Here is an 11,333-nt window from a genome sequence, read left to right on the forward strand (position 1 = left end):
CTCCAGTTTGCAAACTGTTCATTGGAATAAAGTCTCTTTCCTCCCAGTTCTTCTTCAGAGAACTTTTGTCCACAAGGGAAAGACAGGAAGGACTTTTGTCTGAACAAGTGGATTCCCTGTAGACAAAGTTTAAACATTTTGACCACTGGCCATGTCCTTTCATTGACCCTTCATGCTGTAAGAAGGTAAAGCAGGATAGGCCTGGCACAGTGGCTCACATCTGTCATCCCAGTACTTTGGGAGGCCCAGGTGGGCAGATTACCTCAGGTCAGGAGTTCAAGACCAGCCTGGCCAACATGGTGAAACCACGTCTCTACTAAAAATACAACAATTAGCTGTGTGTGGTGGCATGCACCTATAATCCCAGCTAGTTGGGAGGCTGAGGCAGGAGAATTGCTTGAACCCAGGAGGCGGAGGTTGAAGTGAGCTGCCACTGCACCACTGCACTCCAGCCTGCATGATGGAGTGGGATTCTGTCTAAAAGGGGGAAATAAAAAAAAAAAGGAATAGCAAGCAATGAGGGAAGGAGTCTCCTTTGGAGCATATATTCAGGAAAGGTCTCTCTGTGGAGCTGATGCTTCAAGATGTTGTTAACGGGAAGATCTAGGGCAGGTGCTGTCCTTGTAAATGAGGCCAGATTATGTCTGGTTAACATCTCCAGCTGGGGTTAATTAGGTCACCATGTGCTGAAGACTGCATAAAGCCCATCCCAGGACAGAGTCCTGTCTTCTCTAAGGTCGAGGTCTAAAATTAACACCCAGCTCCTGAGAAATGTGGTAAGGCAGGGGCAGTAAAACAACAGACATGGTGGATATGGCAGAAAAAGCATGCAAACTAGCAGGAAGCTTCACATCTCGAACCACCTTTGCCATTCCTCTGGCCGTAGGACCTCAAGCACATCCCTTCATCTCTCTGGTCCTGTCTCTAAGGCCCAATGCCTTTTGATTCTATGTCACATTTGTAGTCAAGAACTTATAACCACTCTGTAGTACTTCATGGGTCTAACCAGCCGCATCGGCCAAGCACTGGAGACTCCAAACAGCTGCTTCCTTTCCCCAGTGCTCCCAAGTTGTTAGGATTAAATGACATAACACATATGAAAGAACCCTCTATAGCGGATGCTCAATAAATGTTCATTTTCCTCCCCCCTTACTTTCACTCTAGTCACTTCCTACACCAGGAATCCCCATTCCCTCCCCTCCACCTCAGGGTCAGATGTGAAAGGGCCCTTTGTCTCTAACAGGATATAGTGAAGAAATCACTCTGGGCAGGAGACAGGAGCCCCCAGGGATAGACCCAACCAACACCACTAAGCCAGCTGTATGATCTTGGGCAAGTCACTTCACTTCTCAGGAACTCCCCCACTTTTTTTTTTTTTTTTTTTTTTTGTAAAACAAGCAGGTGTCATATTAGATGATCTTCAAGGTGCTGCCAGTCCTGGCAGTATTCACCCTTCCAGCTAGAAAGCAACAACAGGGGGACTCATGCCCTAGGAAGCCTAGCCACCCAAGGCATAAGAACCCTCAAGTGATGCACAAGTGGCCATTTCTTCCTAATGGCCTGATACTTGACTTCAATGCTGCATCTCAAGAGTTCCGGAAAATTTTATTAGCACCAACCCCACCTCTCATCTGACTCATTCAGTATACACAAGAGGCAGGTCTGTACCAAGCTGTCCAAGGCTCAGCCCAGCAGTGCCCTGTTGGTGACCTCCTTGGCATCCCACTGTCCAGTTCTGCAGGCTTCCTCCCCCAGGTTGTGTGTTATGGGTGTAGACAGCAGGCCGTGGTGCTATCACCAGTCCTTACTACTGGCCTGTCTTGATAGAAAAGCAAATTGGTTCAACCGTTTTGGAGGACAAACTGACAATACCTATTAAAATTTAAATTTAAAATATGCATGCCCTTTGACCCACCAAATTTCATTCAAGAAATTTAGTCTGTAGAAACATTTGAACAAAGGTGCATAATAAATGAATAAGGATATCCTCTACAGCTTTATTTGTAGTAGGAAATAATTGGGAATGACCCCAATGGGAATTGATTAAGTAAATTCTGATATATCCATATAACATTATGGATGGCTGGAATTATAGCTTTTGGGATAAATAATGGAAAGCCATAAACTGACATAAAAAGGTGCCTAGAGTATATTTTTAAGAGACAATGGGCCAGGCACGGTGGCTCACACCTGCAATCCCAGCACTTTGGGAGGCTGAGGCAGGTGGATCACCTGAGGTCAGGAGTTCAAGACCAGCCTGGCCAACATAGGGAAACCCCTCTCTACCGAAAATATAAATATTAGCTGGGCATGGTGGTGAATGCCTGTAATCCCAGCTACTCAGGAACCTAAGGCAGGAGAATTGCTTGAACCCGGGAGGTACAGGCTGCAATGAGCCAGGATCATACAACTGCACTCCAGCCTGGGCGACAGTGAGACTCCATCTCAAAAAAAAAAAAAAGACAATCATCCTATTATTGATTATCCTATTTGAGAAATAATAATAATGATAAATAATTATATATGTTTACATATACACATATAAAAAAAACTGCAGTAACTGTCAACAGTGGTTATCTTTAAGGAGAAGACTACAAGGAACTGGCATTTGTACTTTCTGCATTATATTTCTGAGCTTCCCGACTTTTCTTTTAATAGTACACTTAATTGGCCAGGCGCAGTGGCTCACGCCTATAATCCCAGAACTTTGGGAGGCTGAGGCAGGTGGATCACCTGAGATCGGGAGTCCAAGACCAGCCTGGCCAATATGGTGAAACCCTGTCTCTAATTAAAATACAAAAATTAGCCAGGTGTGGTGGCACTGGCCTGCAATCCTAGCTACTCAGGAGGCTGAGGCAGGAGAATCTCTTGAACTCAGGAGGCAGAGGCTGCAGTGAGCTGAGATCGCACCATTGCAGTCTAGCCTGGATGACAGAGCAAGATTTCATCTCAAACAAAATAATAATAACAATAATAAGCTTAATTACTTTTATAAGGCAAAATAAAATTAAAGCTAATTTGAAAAGTCCTCTGTTCTGCCTCTCTTTTGACATTTGTGTTTATTTAAATGTAGGCTCCCCAGAGTCTACTAGGCTTTCTACAAACTGTACCTTCAGCATCAAAACCTCTTGGAATGGCAAACTCAGCAGGGACACAAGAATGAGCTTTGGCGTATGGGTTGGATGAGGAGATGCTGTTTAAAGCATATGAAATTTCAGTTAGACAGAAGGAATAAGTTCAAGAGATCTACTGTACAACATGGTGACTATAGTAAATAACCATATGTCATCTACCTGAAAATTGCTGGGGGTAGATTTTTAAGTGTTCTCACCACAAAAAATGACAAGTATGTATGTGAGGTAATGTATATGTTATTTAGCTTCATTTAGCCATTCCACAATAGGTACATATTTCAAGACATCTTGTTGTACATCATAAACATGTATCATTTTTATTTGTCACTTTTAAACAATAATAATAACAAAAGAGAATGAAAAAAAAAGGAATACACCTTGTCTGCCCACTCTCACAGCCTTCAAGAACTGCCCAGGGCTGTGTGGTCTGTTCCCAACTTGTCTAAGTCCCAGGAAGGAAACACCACCCTCCCCTCCACTGGGAAGTTGGTCAAACGTGCTCCTTGCGGCGGCTCCAGTAAAGGCTCAGTCTGGAGTTCATCACATGCGATGGCTAAAGTAGGGGTTTGCAACCATCAGTGGATCTCTTAGACCCAGGTTTCTCTATCCAAACATTCCATTAACAAAGAGCTGTAGGGTTGGCTACAGGGACTTTTAAAGTGGCTACTGAATGTGTCTTTTGCCAAACTTCTGAAGCTCTCTTCTAGTGAAAAAATTTTAAAGCTTGATTTTAACAATAGGATCTTATTTTTTTCCCAAAGAAATCCTTACATGAAATCAAAATTGTTCATTAGTTAAAGGAGCTCCAGTTGAAGGTGGTGGGGAGGGACAGGAGCAAACTGAAGTATCTCCCTTCATCTTCTCTGTCCCTACTTTGCAGCCCTAGGACACCAAGAGACTGAGGCCTAAAGGTAAAATGACTTGTTCAAAGTCACCCAGCAAGCTGATGGAAAGGCCTGCAGAGCTTTGAATCGAATATAGGTTTCTTAATGCTAGTTCCATTGTTATTTCCACACTAGTTTTTCTCTATATGAAAGGAAGTACTATATATCATGGGTTTAAATAAAGAAATACACACACACACACATACACACTCACACTCACACAAACACATACACACACATGCATGAGAATAATAAATGCAAGAAGAAAATGTCTGAACAGAACACACCACCTGATTAATATGGACATTATAGGGGAATCGACTAGAAGGGAACCAGCAATTTTAATGACTGACAATGATCCTATGTGGATGATCCTATTTGAGAAATAACAATATTTGTTATTTCAACTTTTTTAAGATGAATATCACCTCATTCTTTCTCTCCTTGAATATTTAAACATCTTCACTAACTGAACTAAGAAATTGAACTAACTCAACTATAAAACAGAGAGAGCGGGTGAGAAAATAGTCTTTTCACGGGAACATGACAGGAAAACAGAAAGAAGACATCTAGTGTTACAGCTCTTTTAGAATTTGTCTAGCAGGCTTACCAGTTTTTGCCAGAAAGCTGCCTACCCACCACCCCCCCAATAAAAGTCAAATGGCTTGTTTTTTCAGAGATGGTACCAAAAATGTAAAAAGGTAGATCAGCCCCAGGCTTACTTAACAACTTCAGGCTTCAAGCATCATGACATACAATATTTGGCCACAAAATATCTGTTACCCTTACGAGCAAGAATTGTAAGTGTTGGTTGTCACAAAATCCTCTCTAATATCCTGAAGTCTTTAACCACTTAGCACGTGGAAAATCTAATGGCTTATATATAGCCAAATACATCTATCCAATTAGAAAATTTAGAAACTGAAAGCTGGGTAGCACCTCCAAGGTTTAATGGAGCCAGTCCCACTACTTTCAGAGTAACTATTCTAATACTGAGGATGACGAAGTGGCCTCAGACAATGTCTTAGGCCAATGTCTTCCTCCCAGGAGGGAAAAAAAGTTACTGACACATGCAGCATCATAGATGAATCCCAAATGTATTATGCTAAGCGAAAGAAGCGAGACTGAAAATCTATACACTGCATGATTTCACTTATATGACATTTTGTAAAACACAGAACTGCAGAGACAGGAAACAGATCAGAGGTTGCAAGAAACTACGGTTGAGGGTAGGGTACTGATTACAAAAGAGCTTGGGGCTACTGGGCATGGTGGCGCACGCCTGTAATCCCAACACTTTGGGAGGCCAAGGAGGGCAGATTTCCTGAACTCAGAAGTTCAAGACTAGCCTGGGCAATATGGTGAGACCCTCCCTCTATAAAGAAAAAGAAAAAGAAAAAAAAAGCTTGGGGGAACTTTGGGGGATGATGGAAATATTCTATATCTTGATAATGGCAGTGGTTACTTGACTGGATGCATTTGTCAAAATTCATAGAACTATATGCACTAAAAAGGGTGAATTTTACTATCCATAAATTATACCTGAATAACCTAATCAAAAAAAAAAAAAAAAAAGAGTGTTTCTGGTGAGACTGTGTGCATGGACAGAAGGCAGATGTTATCATTTTTTTGCTGGAGAGTCTCACGTTTCAATAAATGCCAGCAGTTCCCACGTGGGGAATAGGCAGTTTCCCCAAACACAGTCATTTCCCTGCTCCCACCTTCATTTCCACTAGTGGTCTATGCTCCACCAGGCACAATGAGCTTCCCACTCAGGAAGCGCCAAGGTTCAGGAAGAGGGAGCAGAGGCGATGGGGTGAAGCAGCAGGCCTGCTCTGTGGGCAGCAGAGGGCTGGATAAAACCAAGTGGTTTATCCCTGAAGCTGCTCAGTCACTCCCTCAGTTAATTATCTGTCTGCTGATTCATGAGTTGTGGTTCCCTCGGGAATGCTTCCTGGAGATTTCTGCCAACAGGGGAAGAAGGGCTCTTGAGACTGGGAGGGGATGATAACCAGAGATCCCAAGCAGGGTGGGGAGCTTTAGAGGAGAAATGTATATCAGGAAATTCTAGAGTCATAGCCAGACTCCCCCTCCTCACTGTGGTATGCTTGCCTCATCTTATGGTCTTCCCAGGAGACCTCTGTCACTCCTCACCTTTGCCCTCACACCCACATGACCGCCAGGGAGAAAGGGGAATGTTGCCCTTCTAATGGCTCCTCCCAGGAGGGAAAAAAGTCAAACACTTCACAGAGGAGCCCTTGAGTTTTTCACAGTCTCAGATCACAGGTCTAAATGGTACAACAGTGCAGCGGTCCAAATGCCCAAAGAGCTCATGATCTCAGCAATGTTTTAATACCCTCCAGATTATCCAAATGGAGCACTTGAGGATCTTATATGAATGAATGCAAATATTCAAATATTGGGTTTCTTAAAATGATGCACATCATCTATAGATGCCTTTTCATCGCATTCCATAGATACTTATTTTGCTGCCTATGTGCCAGGCACTAGGCATAGTGTATTGAACAAAATAGACACGTCCCTCTCCTCATGGAACCTGTAATCTTACAGATGCTTTTATCTTCCTGTTTTTTCAGATACAGGGCTTGAGGTTTTCTCATGGGTAAAGCAAATGTATAAGCCTCTCTCCTTCTTGGCCTCTTCTGTGGATTCTTGCTGGGTTAGAGTGGCTGAGATATGCCAAGCCAGCAATGAGGAATGAGTTGAAATAAAAGGGGCCCCCTCTCACATATGTGTGGGGAAAAGGACCCCATCAGTCTCATTCCGGAAACCTGCACAGTGCTCATACATGAAGCAGTAACAGCTTTTGCCTCCAATACATAGTAGAGAGCAGTGATAGGAAAAATAATGACAATAGTAGTTGTCATTTACTGAATAGTTTTTTTGTGTCTCTGTCTCATTTAATCAGTATAATCATAGAGGCACTGTTTCCTCTACCTTACAAATGAGGAAACTGAGCTCTCAAGAGATTAGGTAACTTCTTTAAGGTCACACAGCCAACAGGAGACAAAGTCAAGAAGCAAACCCACATCTTACTGGCTTTAAACCATAGCTCTCCCTTTCTGAAGCCAACAAGCCTTCCTCCTGTGTTTCTCCAGGACCTGAGGATTCCTGTAGAGGGCTTCAGTTGGAGAGTTTCTAGGATACAAACTCCAGAAGAGAAATAAGCATCTCAGCTTAGACCTAATCAGGTCAGAATAAAAACCTAAACGTGGGGAAGCCACAAAACCCATATTTCCTGGGTGAAGCTAAAAAGATCATCTTTGTACATAAAATTAAAAACTTGATGCTATCCTCAATCAACCTCTCTTCTCCCCAAAGCAGACTCTCCTACTCTGGGACAACATTTCTGTGCCACTCCCATACCCACTCAGCTCTTTCTGTGCCCCTTCAACACTTGGAGTCCCAACACAACACAAAGGTAGATGTTACCATTTTTTTGCTGAAAAGTCTCACGTTTCAATAAATGCCAGCAGTTCCCACATGCGGAATAGGCAGTTTCCCTAAACAGAGTCATTTCCCTGCTCCCACCTTGATTTCCACTAGTGGCCTGAGCTCCACTCTGCTACTCTGGGACAACGTCTCTGTGTCACTCCCATACTAACTCCCACCATCTGCTTGCTTCCCTAGGGATCTGATGACCCTGCCACCAAAACTGAGATTGCAGATATAAATATGGTAGAAAATGCTTTGCAGGGCTGGGGCTGGGGTATTACTCTGGAAGTCTGTCTTTAGAGCCTCTGCCCTTAAAAACTACCCTACATAGCTTCTCAGAGAGAGTGTGGGGCTTGCTCAGCATAACCCATCACCACTTCTGGAATTGCCCCAAACACAAGATTAATCTGTGAACCACCTCCTAAGGATTTTTTTAATTATTATTTTTTGTAGAGATTAGGTCTCACTATGTTGCCCAGGGTGGTTTCAAACTCCTGGGCTCAAGCAATCCTCCTACCTCCACCTCCCAAAGTACTGGCATAAACCACTGTGCCTAACCAGATATCTTAAAGGATCTTTTAATGCAAACTTAGGTATGACAATGCAGTAGAATCCAATACACTCAAAAGTGAATTTAGAATACTGTGAAAGTAAGAAATGTTTAATGACAGCAAAAATTGTTGTAGGTGCATGGAAGCAGGCATCTCTGTAGGAGACAGCTGAGCTGCCCTGGTGGATTCCTCCATTCCCCCCAACAACAGCCAGCAGCATCTGACACAAGGTTCCATATGTCCCAAGGCAGAATGCTGGAGATTCCTATTTCCATGTCACAGTCAGCAGGCTGTTCACTGCAGGCTAACACTACCAGCTGATCTGTTTCAGTCTCTATCACATGGGAAGTTCAACAATAACCACTGCAATATTCCCCTGTACATCAACTGTAATCCCTCCTTCAAGCCACCCTGGCCCTGTCCAGGATAAAATATACGTCTATACATACACAGAAGAGTCTTGAAGAGAATCACTATTTTCGAATAGTTTATCTTTGAAGTGAACTTATCAACAAATCTTCCCTTTTTAAAATAAATCCTGGCCGGATGCAATGGCTCACTCCTGTATTCCCAGGACTTTGAGAGGCCGAGGTGGATGGATCACTTGAGGCCAGGAGTTCAAGACCAACCTGGCCAACATGGTGAAACCCCGTCTCTACTAAAACTACAAAAGTTAGCCAGGCGTGGTGGCAGACGCCTGTAATCCCAGCTACTCGAAGGAAGCTGAGGCAGGATAATTGCTCAAACCCAGAAGGCAGAAGTTGCAGTGAGCTGAGAACGCAACACTGCACTAAGCCTGGAAGACAGAGGGAGACTCTGTCTCAAAAAAAATAAATAAATAAAATAATCCTTTCTTCAGGGTCTAGATTGTTTTATGGGTACTACAGTTTTTATTAAAAATGCCTACGTGCACTCTGTGTCATCCTCTGAGGCAGAGGCAGCCCCAGCGGACCAGGAGCCAGGGTTTCTCCCCAACCCAGGCAAAATCACCAAGGGCTCCGAGAGGACCACGGGCAGCACGCCGGGCTGTGCCCGCTCCATCCTTCCACCCCAGCACCAATGCGGCCGAAAGCTGACTGCCCTGACGGCTGACAGTGTGCACAGCAGCCAGAGACAAGGCCAGATATCGCACCGGCCCAAGGGAGTCTTTTCGTGGCTCCCCAAATAATACACTAGAGATTTTTCGGGTGCAGGGTCTGCCCCGGGAGCACAGGCACCCGGGGAAACTGGAGGAGGCAAAGCCCTCGTCCTGCTCCAAAACAATCTCACAGGAAGCCAACTTGAAGGAAAAAGAAAGAAAGAAAGGAAAAAGAAAAAACATTCTGGAGAAATCGTAACACCAGGAGAAACTGGAAATGTGGGGAAACTGGCAAGCGCGCGCGCGCGCACGCTCTCACCCAAAAAGCCACAGCGGCATCCCCCTGCCAAGGCACGGGAACAACCCCCGGAAGCCCCACCTCGCCTTGGCTCCTGGGCCAGTCGTCCTTGGCCCGACCGGGACCACCCGCGAGGCGCTCAGCCCGGGCTGATCGCGGGGCTCAAAGATGCGCCGACCGCACCGTGCGCGCCGAGGCGGCCGGGAAGGCACTCAGCCTGGCTGAGGGCTTCGGCGTCCCGGAGGACCCGCACCCAGGCACTAGACACCTTTCAGCCCCGCCACCGCCGGGCCTGGAAGGTCCACAGCTCCCGGCTCCGACGGCCCCAGCCAGGACCCGCACATTCTGAGCGCAGACGCGCGGGGCCCCTTCTCCGGGTTTCCGCGCTCCAAGTCCAAAACTTGACCGCGGCGCGGATCCTGGAGGAGGTGCTCCCGGCAGAGCTGGAGCCTCACTCACCTCCGACGCCGACGCCCGCCAGCGCCCCCAGCGCCAGCACAGTCGCCCAGAGCGGCCAGGGCCGCGGCCGCGCTTGCATCTCGTCCGCCTCCCGCCGCGCTCCGCCCGCCCCACAGTGGGCGCCGCCGCTCGCGGCCGCTTTTCCCGCAACCGGAGGGGAGGGGACGCCGTGGGTGGGACGCAACGGGGCGGGTCGCGGACTCGCGCTTCCTCTCCTCGGGCTTCTCTGGACCCTGCCCCTGAAAGGGAGCAGTGGGAAACTGCTGCTCCTCTCCTCCCCCGGCACCGTCCTCCGCCTCCCTCGCCTCGCCCACGGGGAGCCGCCTGCCAGCCGGCGAGGCAGCCGGGCCTCGAGGAGGTCGTGAGCGCATCCTGGTCCCGGGGGTCCGCGACTGGGCACTTGGTGTGCTCAAAAAGGCCAGGAGCCTGTGGCCCCTCTCTTTACCCTTCCAGTACCACCTCCTGGGAGACGCCCCCAGGCTCTGTTTCACCTGGATTCTTGGAGCATATTCACCCACTACCTCGAGTTTCATTCATTCACACTGTAATTCATTTGATTGACAAACATCTGTTGAATGCCTTCTCTGAACTGGTTCAGTCCATTATTATTCACTAACTTTTTTCTTGCCTTAGTTTGGTTTTCCGTTAAACTTTAAGCCTGTTGACAAAACCACATCCCAAGCTTGTGTAAGCAGTGATAGGTCAATGAAGAGCCTCGCCCTACAAACACTTGCTTGCACCTAGCCGGTGTCGAAAACGTTTCAGAGCAGTCAGCATATTACCTCCAAATTCACACTCACAGGCTTTGGGGCTTTATCTATTTCCCTCAAAGGCCTCCTGCCTGACTCCCCCAACCTGTGGCCCCTTAATTTCTACCCCAGTCTTTCTTTAGGCCCCTGGATCTTCCCCAGACTTAAAACCTCTGGAAGCTCAGAGAGGCAAAATACTATGGCTGTGAGCAAGAGGCCACAAGGAAGTAGCTGGGGCAGTGCAGCCTGCCTCAATGGGTAGCTCTGATGGTGATAAAAACAAAGCCTGAGGCATCATTTCCCCTTAGGGCTTTCAGAGTGGCCCTGGGCTTCCCTATGACCTCTTAGCATGCCCACCCCCTTCTGAGACACACAAGATGCTGGACAACTGACCCTGACCTGTCCCTCCAGCCTATCTCCCACCCTAGTCCAAGAAGATACTTGTCATTCCCAAAAGCTCCATGCCTTCCTATCTGACTGATTTTCCTTCCTTTTTCCACTTGGAAAATTCCACTTGTTTTTCAAAACATCTCAGATGCCATCTTTTCCGTGTAATTTTTTCTGACAAACCCCCACTTCCAGCCTCACCCTTCCAAACACTAGGATACACCTTAATAGTAACACACATCAGCAGAAGTGTCAACAGCAATTTGCGAGGGGAAGAGCCAGCCCTGCCAAGGGTAGCTGGGCCCTCTGACCTGGGCTTTCAGACTGCAGCTCCATC

The 11,333-nt window shown here is 46.6% G+C and overlaps 1 protein-coding gene and 1 non-coding gene across 4 annotated transcripts in view; one reads left to right on the forward strand and one right to left on the reverse strand.

The window, feature by feature from the left end:
• Positions 1–10,076, reverse strand: part of ITGB3 (integrin subunit beta 3) — a 56,994-nt gene extending 46,918 nt beyond the window's left edge. For 2 of the 3 annotated variants that reach the window (XM_032265958.1, XM_032265957.1), the window contains exon 1: positions 9,861–10,076. In XM_032265958.1, the coding sequence (XP_032121849.1) occupies positions 9,861–9,939 (79 nt within the window). In that variant the 5' untranslated portion in view covers positions 9,940–10,076. The remainder of the gene's footprint in view (positions 1–9,860) is intronic. The other variant, XM_032265956.1, reaches the window with a different exon arrangement.
• Positions 4,589–4,650, forward strand: LOC116541692. The gene has a single exon (XR_004264898.1). It is a non-coding gene; the product is annotated as a U7 small nuclear RNA (small nuclear RNA).
• Positions 10,077–11,333: the final 1,257 nt, after the last annotated feature.

The sequence above is a fragment of the Sapajus apella genome, unplaced genomic scaffold (genome assembly GCF_009761245.1).
Source record: "Sapajus apella isolate SASKATOON/1434 unplaced genomic scaffold, GSC_monkey_1.0 scaffold153, whole genome shotgun sequence".
In the NCBI taxonomy this organism is placed as follows: Eukaryota; Metazoa; Chordata; class Mammalia; order Primates; family Cebidae; genus Sapajus; species Sapajus apella.